General features: G+C 34.0%; 1 protein-coding gene and 1 pseudogene across 1 annotated transcript; both read left to right on the top strand.

Moving 5' to 3' along the window:
* The first annotated feature begins 848 nt into the window (after nucleotides 1–848).
* LOC141661040 (polyubiquitin-like) lies at nucleotides 849–2,154 on the top strand (annotated as a pseudogene).
* Nucleotides 2,155–19,573: 17,419 nt separating this feature from the next.
* LOC141659147 (eukaryotic translation initiation factor 2 subunit gamma-like) lies at nucleotides 19,574–25,530 on the top strand. Its single transcript, XM_074465897.1, has 9 exons — nucleotides 19,574–19,702; nucleotides 21,246–21,361; nucleotides 21,582–21,643; nucleotides 22,500–22,612; nucleotides 22,685–22,787; nucleotides 23,923–24,150; nucleotides 24,232–24,450; nucleotides 24,642–24,902; nucleotides 24,988–25,530. Exons 2-9 carry the CDS (start codon nucleotides 21,256–21,258, stop codon nucleotides 25,288–25,290), a joined length of 1,395 nt encoding a protein of 464 aa, XP_074321998.1. The 5' UTR covers nucleotides 19,574–19,702; nucleotides 21,246–21,255; the 3' UTR covers nucleotides 25,291–25,530.
* The last annotated feature ends 2,019 nt before the right edge of the window (nucleotides 25,531–27,549 follow it).

Here is a 27,549-nt window from a genome sequence, read left to right as displayed (position 1 = left end):
CTTTCGCAATGATTAATTCGATGTGTTTTTTGTGCATGGTGTTAGGCATGTCAATGGAACGAAAATCCGATCCGACCCGATCCGATCCGTAGTCATTTTAGTGAATATGATTGACCTATTAAAAATCCGATCTGAGATCCGATCCGATAAGAAAAATTCGATTATAAATAGAGCGGATATGAATTTAAGTCGATCTGATCCGTTAATAACCCGATCCGGTATATATATATATATATATATATATATAATGTACTAAAAATATTTTTTAATAATTCTAATTTTAAACGTATTATCCTCGAGTCAAATCCCATATTTATATTTCGTTTGGTTTAGTCTCTATAGTCCAGTCCATATTTATAACCCTGATTCTTTTACCTCTTAGAGCCGTATAAGCCAAATCTCAATTCATGTAATACTTTCATTTTGCAACATCAATTTTTTTTTATTGTTAAATAAAAATATTGTACAACTGAATAGTATATTTGTTTCAAAAAGCGAATTTTAGTTCGTAATTTATGTTTGGACTTCGTTGTATTCCATTTGTATTTTAATATTTTTCGGAATTGTCAATTTTAGATACATATTGTAATAATTTAAGTTAAAAAATAAATATACATAAATGGAGCGGCTATCCGTCCGAAATCCGTGATCCGAACAGATCCGGATATGGATCGGCTTATAAAAAATCCGGAGCCGATCCGAATCCGAATCCAAATCCGAAAAATTAAATGGATATGGATTTAGGTCGATCCGGTCAAATCCGATCCATTGAAGGGCCATGATGGCATGTGCCACTTTATATTGCTATTTGGTTTGTAGTCCCTAATTTTTTTGGTCATTTTTTGCTAATCAGGCAGATGCAAATATTCGTTAAAACTCTTACGGGAAAGACTATTACTCTCGAGGTTGAAAACTCAGACATTGTAGACAATGTTAAGACTAAGATCCAGAACAAGGAGGGTATCCCTCCAGATCAGCAGAGGTTGATCTTTGCTGGGAAACAACTAGAGGACAGTTGCACCTTGGATGATTATAATATTCAAAAGGAATCAACCGTCCATTTGGTCCTCCGTCTCAGAGGAGGGATGCAAATCTATGTTAAATCTCTAACAGGCAAGATCATCACTCTTGAGGTTAAAAGTTCTAACACTATTGACAATGTTAAGTCTAGGATTCGGTACAAGGAAGGCATCCTCCCAGACTAGCAGATGCTGATCTCTGGTGTAAATCGGCTAGAGAATGCCCGTACTCTTGCTGATTATAACATTCAGGGCGAGTCAATACTCCTCCTGCTTCACAATCTCGGTGGCCGAATGCAAGTTTTTATCGACCTTGATGGTAAAATCATTCCCCTAGAAGTTGAAAGATCTGACACAATATTTGATATTAAGGTTAAGATTCAGGACAAGGAAGGAATACATGTGGATCATCAGATGCTGATCTTTGCTGATGAACAGCTTGAGAATCACCGTACCTTGACCAAATATAACATTCAGCAGGATTCAGTACTCCTTTTGGTTTGCTGCCTTGCTGACAGCATGCAAGTACTTGTGCGGAACCTTGTTGGAGGAGTCATAGATTTTGGAGCTAAAAGATCTGACACAATTTACGATATTAAGACTAAGATTCAGGATAAGGAAGGAATTCCAATGGATCATCAGAGGCTGATCTTTGCTGGTAAATGGCTCGAGAATGGCCGTACCTTGGCAGATTATAATATTGAGACAAAGTCGATACTTCGCTTGGTACGTTGCCTCAGTGGCAGTGTGCAGATATTTGTTAAGAACTTTCGGGAAGAACCATCACCCTTGATGTTGAAAGATGTGATACAGTTGAAATTGTTAAGGCTAATTCCTCCACATCTTCAACGTCTGTTCTTTTCCAGTAAACTGGTTGAGGATGGCCGTACCTTGGCTGATTACAACATTACGAAGGAATCAACCCTCCATTTAATGTTTTCAGTCCGTGTTGAAATGCAAAGTTTTGTGAAAACTTTTTCTGGCATGACCATCACTTTGGAGGTTCAATGCCCAGACACTATCGATTATCTTAACATTAGCAGATTATAACATTCAAAAGGATTCGACGCTTTACTTGATGCTTCCTCTTCGGGGTGAGATACAAATGCTTGTAGACACTTGTGCAACTATCTGATGAGAGTCTCACGTGTAATGATGAGGGTGGGAGGGGTCCGCATCTCTATGTATCATCTACCAGTGACAAACAAATATTCTTTGACTCGTTACAAGTTATTTTGTCGATCCAAACATGGTTATTGGATCCGGGAACTAATATCTTTTGAAGATCCGTTTATTATGCAAATATCCATGTTTCAGTTGATAGCGCCACCATGGCAGGTTTGGCTCATTGTTGATATTGATTTTCTCCAAGATCATCATGGTGTTTTTTGTTAATATTTTCATTAACAATTTAGTAATTCTTTACTGGTATGTTTGGAACACCTAGTCTCTTAAAGGCTGTTTGGATTGCCGAATTTCAAGGTGCTATATCCTGATTGGGAAATTGATAGCCATATATCACTGTTTAGTTAAGGGTTTTAATATATTGAAACCGGTAGCTAGTTCCATTGAGCAGGCTAATTTAAACCTGGCATTATCCATGGGATTTAAACCTGTCAATTTATTTCCCGTCCTTGGTGTACATCTGTTCTTGCTGACCTTGCAGAATCTCTTTTCTCCCAACCTTGTCAAGAAACCAATTTATTTGAGCTATTTCTTGCACTCGCGATGCTTTTTTTAATAGTGCACCTGCATGTTTACTTGATTTAAAGCTTGATATGCAAGGATGCATATCTTTTTGGTACGACAGTTTTTCATCTTCTCTGAGTAAATTGTGTTTGTGTTCCACACTAAAAGGAGTTATACTAGTTTAAGCAATTTTAGTAGACGTTTTTCTGCAATTTAGAACAAGTTTTTAAGCGATTTATAGTGGATTCTTTAAGGTTAATATTTGAATTAGTTGCTTCTGGCACCATCTGCTTCTGGTTTTCAGTATGTTTTAGTAATTGTTGTGAGAGGAATTTGGTAACATTCGGGGAAGTTGTTGTTGGAATAACGGAATAATCGCGGAGATTTAAGCCGGAAATCGGGCGTATTGTGAAAAGCTGAATACGCCTGATCTGCCGAAAGCGGGAGGTGTTTGTGGCTGTATTTGGACTGAATTTGCAAGGATTCAGAGCGTGGTGGCGGAGTAATTCCTACTCAGCCGTGGGGGTGCCCGGAATAGGTCTCGTGAGAGCTCCGCTGTATGTTTTGGTAGAGAAAACGAGTGTCCAACCTCTGCAAATGGCCTACATATCCTATATTTATAGGAATCAAGTTCATATGTAGTTTTATATTCTTAGGACTCCTCCATGATGGGCTATCCACATTTTACTAAGCCCATAATAGCTTCCAAGCCTTATCCAACTAGGTTTAGGCTTAATCCAAAGAGTTCTACTTCTAATAAGCCACTAATCCTTATTTATCTTTGATATTATTGTGTTTATCCATCAAATATATGTATATTCCATACATATATCATATAAATCCGTTTATAAGTAGCTGTAAGTTGTTAGAAGTCGTATCCATCTTGTTGTCCCATTGTAGAGTTCGTTTCTAACTAGAACACTGCTTCTACAGGCCTCTTACCATTATCAGAATAGCCCAGTTAAGTGCCCTTCTCCGAATACCCTGATGTCTTAGCACATTACAGAGACCCTGGGGTATTAGGCATCCACTAAGTATGCTTCTAGTTCCCCCTTGCTAATACCCCTTCCGACAGGCAATCACCATTTTCCCTATACCCCCACCATAGTAATCCATTCGGGTCCAATACCCCTACTTTGCCATCCAGAAAACCCAATCCAATATGTCAATTCATTTAATCCCTCTATGGCCCATAAATCCGGCCCAAGGCTGATTTTAGGCACAACAACTACCCCCTGGTTCCTCTAAGCAATTGAATGCAAGAGGAACCTATATAGCACAGAGTTTAATCATTTGTTACCCTTCTCAGAGAAATACATAACTTGCACATTTTGCTTCCAAGCTTACATGAGCTAACTCGGTGTAAAAAACAGGAAACACAATGCCTCAACATATGTACCTCAATCTGAATCCTTAAATAAAATTATTGAATACACTTCAGACCACCTATTCCCATGCCAGTTCCAATCTAGGACTTCCTGTCCTTTTCAGCTATATCCTATGGCTTTCAGCCATTTACCCAAAAGTCATGCATTAACCTTCCAAGATATCCATTTTCCTTGTGAAGTCGATCTTTAGGTTATAATCCTTTATGAATGAATCCCAGAAACTCCTGTTATTTCAAATAGGCTTCATATATCCATAATCTTGGGCTGCCAAGATAACTTAAAAAGAGTGATTAGTAGCACGAGCTAAACAGCTCTTATATATAATGCATGAAACCCATACATGTAGAATGCAAGTAAGCAGATGAAAGCGTGGATGATTTTATATAAATATCCATATTCGTTGTTGCTTCAGCAATCAGGCTGAACCTTGGCGAATGCACTTTTCAAGACAAAGCCACAATTTTCAGAGGCTTTCATGGTTCTTTCACCTGGCCTCTTAATATATTGTTTAGTTTTTCATTGATGCCCAGTGTTTGTGGGACTTAAATTCTGCCCATGTAATATGGGACTTTCAAATCCTTCCCATGTGATATGGGACTTTTTCGACCTGCCTATATTCCATGGGGCTATTTAAGTTTAGCGAAGGAGAGACCAAGGGAAGGCCATGTAGATACCCATCAGTTGTTGCTATTGTCCTTCCAAGTGGTTACATTATGAAGAATATAGCGTGCCTAGGTATCTGCTTGAAAGCTTCGGTCAATAAATTTAAAAATATTTTGAAACCCCATGCATAATGTAAGGAAATATATAAAATAAAATACCCCCACACATGTAAACCCTTGTAAGTTTTATTCCTTGAGAATATACGGTATGCATATTAAGAGAAATATGTCCACATATAGGGCAAAATAAGAGATATGGGGTATAATTAATTTCCAAATATACACATAAAATATGCATGATATTGAACATGTAAAAGCATGAGAGTATGGCTTATCTCATTTCAATGTAGACCAGGGTTTAATCCATGGAAATTAATGCAATTAAGCCTCTTCCGGGGTGTTCCATTGATAAAGGCCCATTTTCCATCATATTAGCCCTTCTGTGGTGGGGTATCAAAGAGTTGATATACCCCCTGAGCCAACAGATTCCCTACCTCATATGACATCCTTCTCCGGTCTAAACCTTAAACATGTTAAGAAACCTACTTTCTATGGATATTGTGAATGCCTCCAAACATGTTAGCTAGCTCAGAGTTTAGAATGTTCCATGATAATCCCATACTACATGTTCACATATGTACACGTAAAACATCAAATTCATGCCACACATTCCCATGTATACACATTTTAAGCGCATCAACCATTGTATCCAAAGATACGCCTATCAGTGTTCATGCATATATTTCAACTTAGCAAATACTGTCATGTTGTAAATCATAGAAGATGTGCTACTTGCTAGTTCTCAAACCACGTTATAGCACCAGCTAGATAATCAGACATACACATATAAGAATCCATATTACATTAACAACTAGGCAATCAGGCATGCACACATAGAAATTCATGCGCATACCCTAGGGTCCAACTATCCATCCCTCTATACATATTCGCCTTTCAAAATAGTTAGCCTGAACAAAAAATTAGATAGGTGTAATATCCTACTACATGTTCTTCCTAGGTAAGCAAATTTTTGGGCTACGCGTAAGCATCTCCAATGTGGTACCCTCTAAATGTCTTAAAATCCTAAATCCTTTTTTATCACAGTTTTAATATCCCGTGGCATTCGTACCACGAAGCACTAGTATCCCCCTAAACGAAGAACACAAGTAAATCACATAAAGTATGATGCATAGAATATCAAATATCCAGCCACATAATCAACCATAATCATTCAATGTATATCCAATGCATAAAATTATAGGAAGTCATAAGATTAGACTTACATGTCCGTACAAAGTTGTTGTGAGGGGTGAATTCAACGATTGAAAGACATACCTCCAACTTCGCCTTTTAAGGAATCCATACTTGTTTATTTACCAGTAGCCATAAGTGAATGCCAGTGCATACCCATCCAATTATAGGTAGAATATCAATGAATCTACAACCAAGAAGTGAATACCAAAGAACCTGCTTCTAGCAAGTATATGCCAAACCATCCCATAGCCTGCGGGTGAAGTCCAAGAAACCCACATCCAACAGGTAAATACCAAGAAACCCACAGCCAACGGGTAAATTCAAAAGAACCCACAACCATCAGGTAAATATCAAGAAACCCATATCCAACCATTGAATACAAAGTATGAGGACTTTTTCAGCGGGGAAGGTGATGATATTGATACCCCTTGTCCTTAACTCCAATATTATAGGCCTATGCTCTATAGATTTCCCGAGAATAATTAGTCGGGCTCTCCCAAAAGTGGGGTTTATGAATAATGGATAAACCCTCATTTGGCTCTGGCTCTTGTTCCTCAAGGTAGCTGAAGCCCAATTCCAAAAGTTCTGGATGTCTCTTTGTAATATCCCATATTTTCAAATATTATTATTATAATTATTTGGAATTATTTATGTGATTTTATGTGAATTTTGGTGAATTATCTGATAAGTGGAATTGATGTTTGGATGTTTAGATGTGATATTATTTGAGTATTTGAATTATTATATGTCCAGAATAAAATATAGATAATTGTGATATTTTTTTTGGTAATTTTTGGACTGTTAGATGATTTTATATTAATTTATGAATTATTAATTATTTTCTGAATAATTACCAAAATTATTTTATAAAGCCGGGAATCGTCCGACTTCAACCGTTTTGCGTTTTTACAACCCGAAACTCTTCCGAAAACTCTTTCCTAACCTAATCTGGTAATTCCGGACATTTTCCGTGTTTTGACTTTTTCGATCCGGATTACGGTTTGAACCGTGCGTGGCCCGGCGCAATATTTTCGATACGATAATCATTTCGGTAATCGACAAAAACCCGTATTTTCGAGAGACGGGATATTATTACATTATTTTCGTATATGGTGTTTTATAAAAAGCTCGGTTTTGATAATTATCCAATTTTGGTATTGAATCGGATCGTTATTGCAGTTACTTAGCGGCTAAGCAACTAATTTAATGATCCAAAACGATCCAGAACGATCCAATATTCCATAAATATAAATAGCCTATTTCTTATTTCGTTTATTCCGTTTATTCATTTGCAACCAGTTAAAACACTGTAAATACAGAGAAAAACCCGAGAAAACCGATACGTTCCCGAGAATCAAACACAAGAACGAGGGCGTTATCGAACTCCGATTCGGGCGTGCAGCATATCAAAACGAAGCTCTCGAAATCTTCTATCTGAATTAATCATCAGTTTCTTTCCATAAATCACAGTAATTTTCTTATTTAATTATTTATATTCGAATTATTTGATAATTAAATTACGAATTTTTGTTCTTGATGTTGTTGATGTAATTTGATGCTTCCATGTTGTAGAGTATGTTTTTCTGGTCGATTTGGTATATTATACTTTAAAAATAGAGTTCAATATCATATAGAAATTAAGGTTTGATTTTCTGAAAATTTCTTGAATATGTGTTCTTGGTGTTCTTGGAAAATTCTGAAAATCAAAGTTAATTTTGAAGGTGTTATTGAACACCAAATTACAAGTATGAGTAACCGTTTTGAAGCTCTCAACATCCTCTTTCTTATTTGATCATCAAAATTATTAGAGGATTGGTAATTTACAAAATCGATTTTTAGGGTTTATATACGAATTTTGGGTGTTTTTTTATTTAATGGCTGTTGATTGTTTTTGACTATATGAATATGTTCTTCGTGATTATTAGAATCTTTTTGCTTATAAATCATGGTTGTTTCAGTTCAGAATAGTGTAAATCGAATTTTCGATTTTTGCCATTTTTATTTTCAATTTTCTGGGTTATCTATGAATACGTTGTTAGTTAGGTTTGCGTGGATAGATTTTACACATCCAGGGCTTTAATTTAAGCTATTAATCGTTAATTTTGGTTAAGGTTTTGGTGTTGGCCGGAATATGGTCGTGTTCTTCGTCGTTTGGATCGGAACTGCGATTCCGAGTTGATTACGACGTGATTCTGGTTTCTGTTGGGCTGTAGAAGCGATAGGGATCGTGTTGGTGTGAAAATCTGGACTCAAAGGTGGTGTTTTTCCAGGGTTCGGGATGCCGGAATCGGCCGGGAAGTCGCCTGATTCGGCCATTGTTTCCGGCGAGTTCCTGGGATTCTTGGCGACCCGTTTCTTGACCCATTCGACCCGTTTCTATTTTGGCCTGACCCGGTTTCAATCCCTTAAAACCCTAAACCCCAATTCATAATCTGTTATGCAGATTTTTGTTTTAAAATAAATCAAAATTCAGTTTCTTTTATTCTGAAAATTCATTTTTATTTTGAAAATCATTATTTTAATTCCGAAAATTTATTTTTAATTCAAAAATAAATCTAAATTATTTAATTAATTAATTTTAGTTGATAATTAATTATTTAATTAGTCAATTAATTTAAATGTTAATTGATTAATTAATTTAATTAGTTATTAATAAATTTTAATTGATTATTTAATTAGATTTAATTATTTATTCTTGGTTTAAAAATTCCGAAAAATAGTTTTGGGCTTTAAAATATTATTTTAAATTATTTTCCAAGCTCGATAATTTTTATAAAATTATTTTCGAGTGTTCGAGCCCTATTATTTAATTATTAAATGATTCGGAGATCGTTCTTTTTAAATTTTTAATCACAATCTAGAGATAGGCATTTTCAGAAGTTACTTTTTATCCAAACCTCGTTCAGTAAAACATATTTAAATACGGGGAATACGTAACTTAAAACGTTCTGTTCCAGTACATAATTCAAATCAACAACTATTCATATATACTGAACTGTAAAAGATTAGTTCAGGGGTACTTGCCTTGCGAAGCTTTGCACTAACTCTTGGCTTAACTCTAATTGACTTCAACTACTGGGTCATTTGACTCGAACCTACGAAATCAAAATAACCTAGGTTAAACGACCGATTGTGCTTGACTTTTCCTCAGTAATAATTATCTAACGATATAATTCCCGACTCGCATGCATATTAATAACAATAATATATACGCAATAAAAGAGAACATAACAATCATGGGTTAATTTGTATTAAACGAGATATATGTACTCGATTTATAATTTAAGGAAATTTTTAGAAAAATTTGGACCGCGACTCTTTTATTTATAGGCCTACCCGTCGAAACATCAATCGACGCCAAATCCCAACACAACAATTCAAATCGCCACATAACTAAATTTTTTTAGTCCCGAAAACAATTTATACAACTCATTTTATTTATTAAAATATTTAGGACTCAGAACAACGTCATCACCGTCCACCGTCCGCTCGTAAAAAGTCATCGCGGATGGCAGCAAAATTTCGCGGGTACCCGATTAATTCTTGGGTTCCCAACACGAAACTCCGCCGATTAATCAAAATATTCTATGTACAAATAATTTATTTCATGAAGTCAGTCAACAAAAATTCCTGCAAGAAATATATCAATAATAATTAATATACTAATTTTCCCTAATTAAAGTCTGCAAAATAAACAGGGGAAGGACAGTGGCTACACGTGCCACCGAGAAGAACAAGACAGCCGGAAAACGGCCAGGACAGGCGACATCGCCACACAACAGCAACACGGAAGCAAAACACACACACACATACTCACACACGCACACATATACTCACACATACACACACACACACACATATATATATATATATATATATATATATATATATATATACGAAGGCGAATCGAAGGCAGGGTCCAACCGGAAAAATAACGGCCGGAACACGGTGAACAACAGCTAGAAACAGGAAAGCAAAGAGAAAGAACAGAGAAGGAGATAGAGAGGATTCACGAGAGAAGATAGGGAGAGAGAGATGAGATGATTCGAGAGAGAGAGAGAGAGACCGGGTCGAATGAACTGAAATGAAAAGAAATGCCCCCTCCTTCTGTTAAGCCGCGTGTCCAATAAAAAGGAACACGTGGCTACTTCCTAGACTGGACAAAATTTTTATAACACTGAATCGTAAAATTGGCGATACATACCGCGCGCGAGAGTTAGTCGGAAAAAATCCAAAATAGTCTTAAAATGTCACAAATATCCCGAAGTTTATAAAAACATAGATTTTGAAATTTTAAGACAATTTTCAAAACGCAACTTATACCCGCTTTTAGCCTTTAAATGAAACCATGCGCGGGTAAGTTTAATGCCGAAAATTTCCAAAATAATTTTTAAAATTCTCAGAATATTATGAACTTAATGAAATACAAGTTTTATGATTTTTCAAGAAGTCTGGAATTAAATATGGATTTTACTAATTAACACAGTCAGAAAATCATTCAAAAATAAATAATTAACAGAATATTGATTTGTAAATTTTATAAAATCCCAAAAATAGTCCTTAAAATTTTAGAATCATAAAAAAAAATTTAGAGGCAACCTAGATAGCTTTTGAAAATAAGATTGTCATAAAATCATTTTTAAAAGTGAAATCAAAATAAAACGGTGCATCAGCTAATTATGAAAACACACCACGCAATCCAACAATCACCTATAAACAATAATAAATCAGACACAGGGACCAAAATTAATACAAAATTTTTTATTCAATATATTTACGCAATAATTGCATATTTAAATATTACAGAAATATACGAGTCGTTATATAGCTACCCAAGCAGTGTTGGGTACTTTCTTCTTGTTATCAGAATTTGCAGAAGTATAATTTGATAATTCAGAAAGAACAGTGTTCAATGACTGATTTGTATTTTTCTTTTTAGCTACAGATCTAATTTTAACTTCTTTGAGATCTACTCTCAGTTTATGACAGCTTGTCATCACTTTCATATTGCAAGGAATGCAATCAAATTTGTCACAGAAGGAATATGGATCTTCAGCCTTTGCTTCATTGTATTTGCATGCTCCCACTTTTGGCTCACTAACAGTCTTTTACAAAGGTGAGTTAAATGACTTGTAGAGCCACACTTTTAACATTGTTTCTTGGGAGTATCTGCAACAAATGCAAAGTTATTGCTCTTGTTTACTCCAATCTTCCCATTCATGTTAATCTTTTTCTTTCCTGCATTCACAATCTTGATTTCTTTGATCGGTGTCTTTGAAACTTGGTTGACCATGGGCTTCTTCTTAATTTTAGCAGTAGGAGTGGTTTTCTTATTTTTCTTTTCATTGTCTTCATCTGCAAATTCTTTCTTGATGACCAACTCAAATTCACTGAAATTTATTTCACATGCCTTGAATAAAGGTGCATCAACTTTTCTCGGCATAACTGGGACATCTTGATTTGCAATTACTTTACCTTTGTCACTTCATTTTTCTTATTGTCGTTCAAGGTATCATAGTCCAAACCAATAGCTATGTTAGCACATGGTTTGTTCTTCTCATGGTATTGTCCAACCAACTGAGATACATTTCTGAAAGACTTCAGTTTCACCTCATTCTTCTCTAACTTTTCCCTCAGCACAAATTCTATTTCACTTGCACAATTGAGCTTGTTTCTCAAATATTCATTTTCCTGCTTGATAGTTTCAAGCTCAACAAGCTGCAGTTCTAATTCTTGCTTCTCAATCTCAAGCTTCTCGTTTGTCTTTGACAGTCTACTCACTTCCTCAATAGCTACCACCATGCTTGTGTGGATATGAAACATCTCTACACTCATCTTTTCAATAGTTTCTTTATATTTGCTTGTATTTAAATCAATGGTAGTTAGAGTTGGTACCTCTGATTTTGATGAGGATGATTCTCCTTGCTCAAGAGCCATAAGTGCATAATTTCCAAACTCTTCATTCTCATCTTCTTCATCAGTATCATCCCAACTATTGCCTTCAGCTATATAAGCCTATCCATGTTGCTTCTTCAAGAGAGCTTCATACTTTGCTTCCAGTTCCAGTTAGGCTTTATCCTTCTTCACTTTCTTTGGCTTCCTGCATTCAGTAGCAAAGTGACCCAACTCATCACAGTTGAATCACCTTATCTTTGATCTGTCAACAGATCCAGTTTTGTAGCCACCTTTGTTAGCTGAGTTATACTGAGTTTTGATTTCCAATTGTTGCTATTTAAAGACTGTCCCTTATTCTTGAAAAACCTTGACTTTTTGACCCTTATGTTAGAAAATTTTCTAGCCGGGTAAGCCATAGATTGATCCATCTCATCTAGCTCATCAAGGGTGTAGAACTCATCTTCCCTAGCTCCAAAATAACTTGTTTTTGAGGTTCTTTATTCTTTTGCTCCACAGTATGAATGACTGGAGTTTGAGCATCTTGTTCATCTTCACTTGTTTCACTGTCATTGACCACCAAGGCACTGGATCCATCAACTACATGTACTCGGTTTGTCTTTAATGACTTTCTTTATAACATTTCAAGCTCATATAATTTCAAGATCTCATACAAGACTTCCAGTGTCATTCTACTCAAGTCTCTTCCTTCTCTAATAGCTGATATTTTCTGTTTAAGGTGGTCTGGAAGAGCTAGCAAAAACTTTAGGTTAACCTCCTCAGCTTCATAATATTTATCATGAAGTTGCAAGTCATTTATCAGTTTATTGAACATTTCAAAAACTTCAGTAATTCCTTCTTTAGGCTTGGCCATAAAACCCTCATACTGAGACACCAGTATTCTCCTTTTATTAGATCTTACTTCCTCTGTACCCTCACACAGAATTTCAATTTTCTCCCAGATCTGTATGGTTGTGTCACAGTTGACAATATTGTTGTACTTGACATTATCAAGTGGCTATATCTGAATTAGTTACATGCCACTATCCAGAGAGACTTTCTCTTTTTCAGGTTCAGTGTATTTTGAGGGGTCTTTAGGAGAATAGTGAGCTGGAATGACCATATCTCCATCAGTAGATTCATCAACCCTTTCCATGGGAATAAAAGGGCAATTCTTGACCATCCTTATAAAAAACATCATCTTTTTCTTCCAAAGTGTATAGTTGATTTTATCAAAGGCTGGTATCTTGATACTGCTTATCTTTTATGCACTCATACTTCCAAGATCTTGATCTGTTTACTTTCAGATTTTGCTCTGATACCACTTGTTAGATATTGATTACAACACAAGGGGGGTGAATGTGTTTCTTTGAATTTTTAGCCTTTTTAATCTTGTTTGGATATTGTGTGAACAAAGCAGTTTGTATTTGCAGAGATATTGTGTTAAAGAAATAAATCAACAAGCACATTATTTCAAACTCACTTAATTTGTATTAATTAAGTTTATCTTGCTACAAATTCCGTGTTCTTAATAATATAAGAACTCAACTTCTTCCTTGAGAGAATACAAGAAAATATGAATTTGTTTGTTACTCCTAAACTAAGGACCAGTGCATACATTATACACTAGCAGCACGGGTTTACAAGACTTGCACTAAAATGAACTAAACTACTTTCTTAGGTAACCTTTTTCTATTTCCATTTATAGCTTAGCAAATATGTGCAGAATCTTGCAGGTCTGTGACCATCCTTTGTTCAGTTAATCTTGGCCCTTGATCTTGTATTCTCTAAGCTACTTTGTAGACTTTTCAATCTAGTGAATAGATCATTTATTGATTGATAATCCTGAATCTTGAAATTTTCTATATTCTGTATTTGAGAGGCATATCAAGATCTCCAGTTTGATCTATAAAGAAGTGACATCTCGATAAGTATAATGACTTATCGAGATCTCTGAGTTCTCTATAGGCATATTTGACTTGTTGAGGTCTCTTGATCTTTGCATGTGAAATGACTTGTCGATATGTCTGAGATCTCTACTTATAGAATTGACTTGTTGATATCTCTGAGATCTCTATATACATTTTGACTTGTCGATATCTCTAAGATCTCTATATGAGAAATTGACTTGTCGATATCTCTAATTCTTCACATCTTCATTTGACTTGTCGATATCTCTGAGTTCTCTACATGCAAAAATGATTGGTCGATATCTCCAGTTCTCTACATCTTCATTTGACTGGTTGATATCTCTGAGACTTCTCTATAAGCCATTTTGGACTTCTCGATAAGTCATTCTGGACTTCTCGAATGACTTCTCGATATTGCTTGATTTGTGACTTCTAGAGTTCTTGACTTAGAATATTTTTCCTAGACCGTTTTATTCAACTCCAAGCTTCTACACTTTTCTATGAGGCATGATCATGACTTGATCTTCTTCCAAAGTTTATTTCTTAGCTTGAATCTATTCACAAAAAAATACTCCAGTCTAATCTTTTAACCATCTTTTAACCTTTTTACAGACTCGAGAAATACAATACAAAATTGATTATCAAATAACTAAATCTCAGGGTTATCAATGTGACTTAGTCTTGTTATTATACAGAAATATCTTGCATAGCATCAAACTAATCACATTTTCAAGTTCCATTATAGAATAATTTTCAACTGTTTCTTACTGAAAGTACCACCAAGATGTCTTCGTATTTTGGGGGTAATTATTTAATGAGGAACAATAAATGAATATGCTAATTGGGATTTGATTATGTGTACTCACGATGATGTTCAATTGAAGAAGATGCAAACATGTGTGCCGAAGCTTACTTGGACAGTAGGGAAAAATGAAACGATGAATGAAGTTGGATAAGTAGCTGATTATTATATATTTAGTTAAAATTTTACTTGCAAGTTTTTACCTTTCACGTGAAAGGGTTTTTCTTGTTATAAGCACTTAGAGTTTTATTTTTCTATTTGAATTCAGTTTTTATCTATTTTCTATTTGGATTTAGTTTTTAAATACGTTTCCTAGATGGATTAAGATATTGGCTAATTCAAACCGGCATTGAATTTTTCTGGGAATTCAGCCGGGTTAGGGTTATTGTTTAAGCCTATGAATAACCCTGAATGGATGATATAAAACTTTTGTGTTAAGATAAACTATGATTACTTTTTCTTTCTTCTTAACTTAAATTACTGGATTATTTTAAATGCTATGTGTTTTGGATATTTTTAAGGCTTTTTGAATGTTAGTTGCTTGGTTAACAAAGCAGATTTAGAATGCAGCAATACTATGTTAACTGAAATAAAACAGTGCACACAATATTTCAAAACTCACTTAATTTTGTATTAAAATTAAGCCGATGTCTTGCTACAAATTCTGGGTTCTTTGTAAGTAAAGAACTCAGCTTCTTCCTTGAGAGAGTTACAAGAAATTCTGGATATGTTTGATACAACTTTTTAAAAGCAAAGGACCAGTGTTTACTTTATAGATTAGTAAACATAGGTTTACACAGCATGCAATAGAATGTACTAAACTCTACTTTAAGTTATCTCTAAAGCTTTCCATTTCTGGCTTAGTGTATTTTCGCAAATCATGTGAAACTGTGACTTTCCTTTGTCAGTTAATCTTGGCATTTGATCTTGTACTCTTCAAGCTGCTTGTGTAGACTTTTCAATTTAACTAATTAGATCGTTTGTTGATTGATAATCTTGGATATTTGACTTGTCTGCATTCTTTACTTGAGCTTTATATCGAGATCTCCAGTTTGATCTATAGAGAACTGACATCTCGATAAGTATAATGGCTTACCAAGATCTCTTAGTTCTTTATAAGTGTTTTGACTTATCGAGGTCTCTTAGTTCTCTAAAAGTGAACTTGACTTGTCGAGGTCTCCAAATTTATGCATGTGAAAGTGACTTTTCGATATCTCTGAGATCTCTATAAGCATATTGAATTATCGATATCTCTAAGATCTCTAATGAGAATTTTGACTTATCGATATCTCTAATCTTCATATCTTCATTTTAACTTGTCGATATCTTTTTGTTCTCTAATGCGGAAATGACTTATCGATATCTCAGAGATCTATATATATATTTTGACTTGTAGATATCTCTGAGATCTCTAATGATAATTTGACTTGTCGATATCTCCAATCTTCATGTCTTCTTTTGGCTTGTCGATATCTCTGAGACTTCTCTATAAGCTATTTTGGACTTATCGATAAGTCATTCTGGAGTTCTCGAATGGCTTCTCTATATGACTTGATCTGTGACTTGTAGATATCTTGACTTAGAATATTTTTTCCCAAAACAGATTTATTCAACTCCAATCTTCTTCACAATTTCTCTGAGACATGATCTTCTTGATCTTCTTCCAGAGTTAATTCTTAGGCTTGAGACTATTTACAGAAAAAAAAACTCCAGTCTAATCTTTGACATTTTTACAAACTCAAGTAATACAATACAAAATACAAATTAAGATTATCATACAACTAATTCTCAGGGTTGTCAATTTGACTTAGTCTTGTTATAGTACAGGCATGTCTTGCACAACAGTTGGATTCAAATTACTTAGTTTCTGGATTTATCTAAGCAATTTGAGATTTAAAGTTCACGTTTCTGAATTGATCGTGTGCTTTTGAAATATCTTTTTCTTCTTATGTTCTTTATTTGTGGAGAAATCCACATCAATTTGGTCTCAAGAACTACAGATTTTTCTTCAATATTTTAATTGTTGGGATCTAGATTTTTAAACATAAAAAATACATTCATGGGTTATTGTTCATCGGGCACTGTTTCACGAGTACTGTTTATCAGTACTGTTCACATGCACTGTTCATCGCCATTGTTCACGGGTAATGTTCAATATATTTTTTTTCTTTTTTCGAAATTTTCTTATGGCTATAGATGAATTGCTCAGAAAATTACTTAGAAAATTGGAAGAGACTGATAAATGTACTGAAAAGCTTTCTACTTCGACATAATCGATGTTTGATGTATTGGGTAAAATTTTACTTGAGGTGAAAGATAGTGATGGATTCTATGTTCCTTGCATAGAACTTGATTATTTTACAAGTTTAGGAAACACTGAAGATTTTTGTTGTATGGATTAAACAAGTCAGGCAGAATTCTGATTATAAGGGTTGGGATGAGTAGAAAGTATTCAAGATAGTTGCAACTAGACTTATGAGGAAGCTGGATTGTGGTTTACGCATCTAAAAGAAAGGGGTGCTAAATCTGGAAACGAAAAAATTATAACTTGGAAATTTTTGAAGAAGGAACTTCATGCAATATATATATTCCTTTTGATTATAAATTCGAATTTATAATGAAGATGACATCAATGTCTCAAGGTATTATGGGTGTTTCTAAATATACTTCTGAATTTGATATATTACGCTTTATTTGTGACTTTGAGGAGAGAGAAATAATGAAGATTGAAAGATTTATTCGTGGATTGAATTTTCCTATTTATCAAAGGGTTAAATTAAGTCCATATATCTCATTTAATGATGTATACAATCTTGCTTGGAAATTTGAATCTTATCAACAAGAGGAACAAGATGAGAAATTAAAGTCTTTCTTTTACGAGTTTACTCTTTCAAAAGAAACTAAAGAAGAAGACATTGTTATTGTGGAGAATCTTATCGATTTGGTTGTTGATTATAAGGTGTTACATGTGAAGACTACGCCAAGTTTCAATGAAAAGGAGGAACAAGTTTCAAAGGAAGCTATAACAGAAAAGCATAAAGAAAGCAAGTCATATGATGATAAAGTCTTGATTGTTGAAAAAAAAATATAGATACATCTCCTAAACTTGTGTGTCATAACATGGTTGAAGAGAAAGAGGTACTGGTGGACATGTTCCAATCTAAAGAGGTTGTGTACAAGGAAAATAATATCATCCTCGTGGAACACATTGATTTTCTGGGTGTAGAGAACTTGTTAAATGCACATAACTCATCAAACTATCTTGTTCTTTCGAGTTTACTTTCTAAGATATTGGTCATGAAATTGCAATTCAAAGATTTCAAGTTCTACGAGAAATTATCTTGTTGTGTGCTTATTCATAAATACTTTAGAACTCGAAGACGGGTCATTTTTAAAAGGAGAGGAGAATGATGAAGATTAATGAATGATTATGTTAATTGGGATTTGGTTATGTATACTATGTTCAATCGGAGAGAATACAAACATGGATGACGAAACTTACTTGGATAATAAGGAGTTATGAATGGAGTTGGACAAGTAGCTGATTATTACTTATTTAATTAGAATTTTGTTTGCAAATTTTTACCTTACACTTAGAAGAATTTTTCTTATTTCAAGCTTTTAGAGTTTTATTTTCCTATTTAAATTCGATTTTTATCCATTTTGTATTTGGATTTGGTTATTAAAAATGTTTCCCAAATGGATTTAGATATTGTTTAATTTAGGCTTATATTGATTTTTTTCTTAGAATCCCGTGGGTTAAGGTTATTATCTAAGTTTTTGAATACCCATCTCATGTAATCTTTTAAGATCAATAATGGATAATATAAATTTTTTATGTTGTGATAAATTATGATTAGTTTTTCTTTCTTATTAATTTTAAATACTGTTTTTGAATTTATTGTGTTCTTTTAAAATATATTTTTCTTCTTATTTTTTTTTTGTGTGGAGAAATCCACATCTTTATTGACAAGTGTCAAAACTTATTAAAAAAGATTACCATTAATATCTAGATTTTATAAAACGCTTTATAAATAAATATCTTATGCTCTAGCAAGAGTCTTTAATTTTATTTTTGATCGTTGACTTTGTGGGGGTTTGTTCGGACGGATTTCAAAGCTATTTTGTTAATTTTTTTTATCTAATTAAATATTTATATCTTGAACATAACATATACACTTACTTATAGAAAAATCATGTTCTGTTTCTAAACACATTTGTATATAAGTGAAAACATGCTATCTTAGTTTTGTATTGTAGCCAGCTTTTGGAAAATAATATTTTTATTAATGTGAAGTTCAAATATTTAAGGGTTTTTTTTGAAAAATATTCAAATTCAAAAATATTTTTGCAAAACTACTATCAACTTTTAATTTTTTTTGGTAAAAATACTATTTTCAAATTATTTTTGCAAAAATGCAATTTTCTATAAGCCGATGCAACTAGATGTAACTCCATGCAACATGAAATCTCGAATGTAAGAAAAAACTCGAAACAACTAGTTGGATATCTTGTTAATTTTGGGTGCACCGTATTTTACAAATATTTTCAGAAGATGGTAATATCACAAAAACACTTGGGGGTCCTTTGGTTCAGGTTTTTCATGTATAAAGAATGAGTTTTGATCATTTTAAACTCATAACTGTTGTTTGGTTCTGAAATTTAATCCTTTAAATTAATACCTTAAACCCCCAAGATAAACCCCATGATGGGTTTTTGATACCCTAGTTGAGAGGTGGATATGAAACATGGATATGTGGAATCAAATATATAAATTAATATTTTTGGTAATTTCTCAATATTTAATCCTAGCCATTTATGTTGTACAGTAACTTTTTATGTATAAAAAAATAGTTGGTTTTTCTAAAATTTTAAAATTTGAAGACATTGGGCCGAATCCTGAAACATAGTTGGGCCAGCCCTGTAACAAGTGTGTTGGGTTATAAGGGTTTTGGACATCCTAGTACTAGTCGACAAGAGTCGAGTGTTAGGGTTAAGTTCTTAATAGATAGATACAGAGTGTGCGCTTGTATAACAAGCTCAAGCTTCATCAAATCTGTTCGGTAATAACAAGTATTTGATTAAGGTTTGTAATTAACTGTCTTTTTTTATTAATTTTTTATGTTTAATCATCGTTATGTGTGTATTTTCATGTTCAATTGCATACACAGAAGCAAAAACACAACATTTTCAACTGTTAACTGTCTGAGCTTAAATTGTATGATGTTAGTGTTAATTAGAATAGTTATGTGTTTATTGAAAATTTATGCAAATAGTATGATTAATTTGTTTAAGCAATTGCGTTAAATTATCAGTTTGTTGTTGCATGGTATTGTTTAGAAGTAGTTGTGATTATGCTTCGAGGTTGGGTTCCGGTGGATAGAATGAAATGTATTAGAAGAATATCGATATGTGTAAGTGAATGATCAATCGGGTGAGATGTTAATGATATGATAGGATGGGGAATGTTTATGAATTGATGAGATTTGGGGAAGATATGAGTAGAATGTAAAAGTGAGTATTGATTTTTACGTTGGTCAGATTGAACTGTAGTTTAAGATTGTGGAATGGAGTTGGGGGTTAAAATGAGTGTCATGCATAATGTTGTAGGTGTAGTTTAAGTTACATTTTGTTCTCACGAAACAAGACAATCCTGTGTTCAGTTTGATATCATGGATTGGCATGAAAATACTGTATGGTGATTATTATGATGAAGAAATAGTTGCATATGCTAATTTTATCTGTGATATTGTCTGTGAGCTGTGAATTGTTTATTCTTCATCTTGATTCTTGACTGTGCAGCTCCCTTGCCTTTTAGGTAGTGAATTATTGTTACTGATTACTTCCCCGTGTTGCATATGTAGCATGTACCATGTATTCGTACAATTGTTTTAAAATCGTTTAGTAATGTCTTTTCGGTTGCCTAGTTTCTAACCCCGTACTAATATGCCACATGGAATCTAATGATTCATGTCTGCCAGTGAAATGGAACTTATTAGTCTAGAGAATTTAATAATAGTAACAGATCTTAGTTAAAAAAAAGAAAATAAATCTGAAGAAATCAGAATAATTGATTAGAAAGTACTCATTTGCAGAGAGAGTTGGTGAGAAACGATTGGGAGAATTGGGGAAAGTGCAACCAAGGTTTTTTTGATCAAACACTTAAACATCATATATCCGGGACAACCATTCCTATTTCCTATTAACCAGATCTTGAGATTTTGAATTCTATTTTCCCCTTTTTCTTGTTTTTGCCGAATGGAGACTAATGCTAACAGACTAATGCTAATATACTGGACTGAATTTTTCCTGGGTTTTTTTGGCGAACTTGCAACCTAACTCTTATCCCTTTCTGTTGAGTTGTCTTGCTTTAGTTTCCAATAAATCGGACTAATACTAATAGACTAATGCTAGACTGGATTTTTCTTAAATTTTTAATTAGGCAAATTTTCAATGCAACTCTTATCCCTTTCTGTTTGAGTTGTCTTGCTTTGACAGAGCCATGATTTTAACACAACATATTCAATGTTCGATGCAGCGCTATATAACTAATTGACTTTTTGAAGGATCTTATTTCTTCCTGAACTTTACGTTTCCAAATTACTTCTATTAAAGTGGAAAGTTTTCAGGAAGAGCAAAATGTCGCGGAAAGGACTGATGGAGCAAGATCTGAGCAAGCTGGATGTGACACAACTACATCCACTGTCCCCAGAAGTCATATCTCGGCAGGCTACCATTAATATTGGTAAGTCAGTGCTTGTTATAACTTTGTACTTGCTTCTGAAAACTGTAGCTCATATAATAATGTTCAATTAGAAGAAAGAAAAGTCCGCAACTAGCTGTTTTTCATCATATTTAATTTTATGGTATATTGGTGTCCCTCAATGTTTGTTTACATCTGATTGAGCTTTTATCGTAATTTGACCCTGTAGTACCCAACAATTGAGAAAGATTTATAATCTCAGGTACTATTGGCCATGTGGCACATGGAAAATCGACAGTTGTAAAAGCTATATCTGGTGTTCAGGTAATCTCTTCATTATCTAGTTATTCTGAATGTGGTCTATAATGGGCTCTTCCTGTTATGTACAGAACAAAGAAGCTTTGACCTCTAAGTTTTAGTGTAAATGTCAGCAGTCCAGATGTCTATACATATATATATATGAGCATGAGCACCAATTTCGTTAACATGAAAAATAGTCATTATAGTGTGTACTGTGTATCTTCTTGATGGTAACATAAAATGTTGTGATATTTAAGTTTGGCCCAGAGATCTAGCTATTTAAATTGAATGTTGCAAAAACCTATAGGGAACTAAAACTTACAAGGTAGTTGATAGAATTGAGTGTGATACTCTCCTTAGATGTGAGTTATCATTTTTATGGGGGCATTTATTGCGACTTATCTTTGCAAATAAGTAAACATTACAAATATGTGTAACCCTACATCTAATATGGCCTTTTAATTGTGATTAATGTTCATTCTGCATTTCCTTATTGAGCTAGGAGTTCTGATAATGCATAGTTCATGGTTTATGACTTTATCGTTATGTATCTCTATAGATTTACTTCCCTGTAGGATTACTTCAAAGTATATGTTATGTTTTGTTCTGGCTTTTTGTATACTGTCATCAAGATGTGAGTTTATTAAACCATAGTTCAAGCTCTTATGTTAACCATGCAACTTTCCTGTATTATGTATATGGAAGATCTGTTGAACATAATTGGAAGTCAGTACATATATGAGTTTGAATATATATATTTTTTCCTTCTTAAAATAGGATAAGACCATAAGCATAATCTAGCTGTATAATAATTTAGTTATGTACTTGTGCATTAGTTATAAATGCAGAGTCTCTGAAATTCTTTTTTTTATCCTTGCAGACCGTACGTTTTAAAAATGAACTAGAACGAAATATCACTATAAAGCTGGGGTATGCCAATGCAAAGATATACAAATGTGAAGATGAAAGCTGCCCTCGACCAAAGTGCTACAAGTATGTTATCACTCAGGATTGCACTTTCTGTTTCTTTTTTTTTTGTCTAATTAAACTTAAATTTTTGAACAGGGCATATGGAAGTGGGAAAGAAGATGCTCCTCAATGTGATGTGCCTGGGTTTGAAAATACTAAGATGAAGTTATTGAGACATGTCTCTTTTGTTGATTGTCCGGTAATATATATGAAGTGCCACTTAGAAGAGCTATATTTTCTTCTATTTTACAGTTTCCTTCTATATCAACCCAATTTTTATAGTTTAAAAAATGCATTGTCACATACAGGCTGAAAGCTAAACAGAAACACACCCAATACTAGGGGTTAAAAAATCAGATTTATGTTAATTCATTAGCCTGATTCAACATTTAATCTGTATTATGTATTGGGTAGCAAGTATTCTTTGTATATGTAAAATGTCTTCTGTTTTGATGATTATGTAGGTTGATATTCAGATGACATTGGTGGTTAGGGATTTTGTTTAGGTTTGTCTTGCTGATGGATTGAAAGCAATATATCACCCAAAAAGTTATGCTATAAGCTTAAATTTAATTTTTTCTTAACAAGAACCCAGTCGAAATGCAACAGATGTCTGCTCTTCGTTGATCTTTGTTACTGTTGAGTTGCAGAAAGACGCCTCATATTATCTCATAACTCATTGAACTGGAAGACCTGTCATATGCATAATCAATTTTTTAGGAAGTTTAACATTGTGGCACCTAATATTAGTTTAATAAATGAGCCAGCAAATGCAGATTGTAGTGCACCATGGCAGAGGATTCGTTAGGCATTTTCTTTTGTGTCAATGTTCTCCCAAGTTAAACTGATATTATTAGTGACTCTTTAAGAAAGTATGACATTCTTTGCAAGTTACTTTTGGAGGTCGTAAGAAATTAGGGTTAGCTTTTGAGGTTAGACGTTGAAGGTGTAATAATATTGCTGTTCCTAGATCCCAAGTGAATTGCATGTTAAACTTCCAGCTGAGGCAATGGATGATTTAACAGCTTTGTAACCAGATTTGAATTGATCTTACTATCTATTAAATAGCAAATCTTTCGAGTTGCTCACGTGTTGGTAGACCAGTCAATGCTCTAGCAAACCACATGTGATACATGATATGTCGCAATATATTTGAAAAAATAGACTATTAATATGGCAATCAACTTGATTGTATACTCTGCAGTGTTTTTTACGGCTTGTAGATTCATTTATATATTTTGACCTCTCATATTGCCCAGGATTTTGAGTCCTAGTTAACCAGAAATCATGTGTTTTTCATCTATGTGATTCTAATTGTTCATCTTTTTCCGCAGGGTCATGATATTCTCATGGCTACAATGCTTAATGGAGCTGCAATTATGGATGGAGCATTACTGCTTATAGCTGCTAATGAAAGTTGTCCCCAGCCGCAAACTTCAGAGCACTTGGCTGCAATTGAAATTATGCGCCTTAAACATATTATTATTCTTCAAAACAAGGTTGATCTGATCCAGGAAAATGTTGCTACTAATCAGCATGATGCGATTCAGAAATTTATTCAGGTTTGTTCTCTTGTATATTTTAACAGAGGCCCTTTCGATATTTTTTTTTAGTTGTAATCTGTTTCAATTTTCTCTTGCCAGGGTACTGTTGCAGATAGTTCGCCAGTGATACCGGTTTCAGCACAGTTGAAATATAATATTGATGTAGTGTGTGAATATATTGTGAAGAAGATTCCCATCCCAGAGAGAAACTTCATTTCTCCTCCAAATATGATTGTCATCCGGTCTTTTGACGTTAATAAACCTGGATCTGAAGTTGATGAAATCAAAGGTGGTGTTGCGGGTGGAAGTATCCTCAAGGTTTGGTTTTCCTTTATCTCCGGCCAAATTGTGGACTTTGCATCTCAGTTATATCTCTCATTTAGGTCTACTGTTCATTATTTTACATTTTGTTGCAGGGTTTAACTTCATCTTAGCCATTATTCTAAACCATCCTACAAGTCTCTATGAAAAATGTGTTAAATAGTTCTAAGTTCAGTGCATATATGCAGGGTGTATTGAAGGTCAATCAATACATAGAGGTTCGTCCCGGGATTGTTGTTAAAGATGAAAGTGGCAGTATCAAGTGCACACCAATATACTCTAGAATAGTTTCACTATTTGCTGAGCAAAATGAACTACAATTCGCGGTGCCTGGTGGCCTGATTGGTGTTGGGACAACAATGGACCCAACTTTGACCCGTGCTGATCGACTTGTTGGACAAGTTCTTGGGGAGGTTGGATCACTTCCAGAAGTGTATGTCGAACTGGAGGTAAAACTTGGCCAAGTACCTTGTGTTATGTAATTCTTTACGGTTTATTATGATGTCTGAGCTGTTCCCTTGATCTTTTTTCTAGGTTAACTTTTTCTTGTTGCGGAGACTTTTGGGTGTAAGGACAAAGGGCACTGAGAGGCAGGGAAAGGTGTCCAAGCTAACAAAGGGAGAGATACTAATGTTGAACATAGGATCCATGTCCACAGGAGCCAGAGTTCTTGCCGTGAGGAACGATTTGGCAAAACTGCAGCTTACGTCTCCAGTCTGCACCAGCAAAGGAGAGAAAATCGCTCTGAGCCGGAGAGTTGAGAAACATTGGCGTCTGATCGGTTGGGGTCAGATTCAAGCTGGTACAACCCTAGACATCCCACCCTGTCCCCTTTAAGAACCACATCCATCAAGAAAGAGAAGTATCAAGAATTTGAAGAAAAAACTACAGATAGATGTGGGAGGGCAAGCAACTGCTTGGAACAATTTTTGTCAGGTGGAGGAGAAAATGATAATCGAGATGATATTTTAATTACTTGTCTTTTTTTTTCTTTGAAATATTCTTCTTGCTGATTTTACTTGCTCCGATCCTCTCCGGATAATTAATATTATTGTACACTGTTTTTACTTTCCTTTACTTGGTTGCACCTTTTATACCTGTAATTTTTGTTTGCTAATTTTGAGTTGAACACTTAAACTTTCCAACAAATGTGTGGTATCTCAAGATCAGAAAAAATGAAGCAGATTTATTGACTTTATAAACTGTACTGAACTATTTAGCATTTATCCAGTAGGAAAATAATAAAATAAAGCTGAATATCAGTGATCCAGTGTGAACATGGACATGTGATAGTTATCTACATTTCGTTATTTATATTGAGAGTGTGCGTTTCTCTCCAAAAGTAGCACATGGAATTTACGGCAGACATACTAAACTGTTATGCAACTACAAAAGGCTGAACCTCATGTAGAGCTCCAATACGCCAAATTATGATTTGACAAAACAAAGCATTCACAATGTCTCAATTTCTTCTTTTCAGAGTAAATATAGATAAATATAATTGGAGTTATTGTTTAAATTTACACTTGCAACTTGCAAATGCAATTCTAACAGTTAAAGTGATAACGTAGTTATAAATATGCTCCATATGTTTCAAAATACATGTATGCTTTGATAAGTTTTTATTCAGAAAAATGACTTATGTGATAAATGTATTTGAAAATATGTACATATAATTTAAAACAAGTGAGCAGTGTAAATACATAATACAGAAGGGTAGTAGCTGGCTACAACCATTATGGTTCATCAACAAAATAATACAAGTACTGGGGGAATTATTATTATTATAATTAATGTTTTAAGCTGTTATATGAAGTTGACAATTCATAATGCAATCTTGATACGTACATGTACTGTACTGAATAACGCTATAACGTACTTCCTCCGTCCCTAAAAACATTTCCTCTTTAGTTGGACACGTTTGCCGATATATACTTTTGATTCTTAATATCTTCAATTTCGTATTACTATTAAATATAAAAATTTCATTGTATTAAAGTACTAACAAATACGAATCCAACAAAATCACTGACTATATTTGATCTTATAGAATATACATAAATTAGTAGTCAGTCGATTACCATAAACAGTATAAAAAGTTAAAATGGGAAACTTATTTTGGGACGGAGGGAGTACAAGTTTGGAAGTACTAGGGTTGCGTACCGCAGTTCGGTTAGGATGGTTTTAGGATGATTTTAGCATTTGTGAATGAGATTAAAAAAATGATAAAAATATCAACTATCTAAGTAAGAGTAACAAAAATACCCAATTCCAGAATATGTGATCAATTTTTACCCATTTGGTTACCCTACTGTTATATGCGTAACCAACTTATTTTCTCTCTCTCTCACATCCATGTTCCTTCCTACGAGCAAATCTCTAACATATGTATGATTTCATGGTGGTATGGGTTGATTGTAGACTATAACTGTGTATCAAGCAAAAAGAGTAAGAAATTCTGGAAAGTAAATGTATGTATATGCATGTAGATATGTGTTGATAGTTGCAACTTGCAAGATACCTAACAGTTGTAAGCGTATTGTTTTGGATACACAAACCAATAATGCGTATTAAGTGTTGAAGATCCTTTTGACAAATGCGTATTAAGCAAACACCCCTTTTATCTATTATGTGTATCCTATATAAATTTGAATACCCAAATTCTATTTATCCTGTATTTTGTGCCATCCTCCTTTATAATCATTATTTTTGTTATTACAATAAAAAAAAACTCATATTTTTAACCTTGACTCAATGAGATTTGGATTATTTATGACTTTTTCTATATAGGAGGGTTTTTTATTCAACATTGGTTGTATCATATATGTATTAATTTATTTTGGGTTGAATTAGAATCAATTTCTTTACAGATTTAAAGTACCTCATTTTTTGTGTAATCCAAGTCCAAACAAAACAAATGAAAAATGGAAAAATTTACATGAGCGAGGTAAAGTCTAGAATAAAATATGGGAGAAGCAACCCCAACAGCTTGAATAACAATTATGGGGGCCCAAACACACGTAACAGAGAGGGCTTTGTCCACATCTCCCAAATGTGGGCAGGGGTTTCTCTTTCCGAGTCCAATATATAATGATG

This window comes from Apium graveolens, chromosome 5 (assembly GCF_009905375.1).
Source record: "Apium graveolens cultivar Ventura chromosome 5, ASM990537v1, whole genome shotgun sequence".
NCBI classification, from domain to species: Eukaryota; Viridiplantae; Streptophyta; class Magnoliopsida; order Apiales; family Apiaceae; genus Apium; species Apium graveolens.
This window is presented reverse-complemented; position numbering and strand designations above follow the sequence as displayed.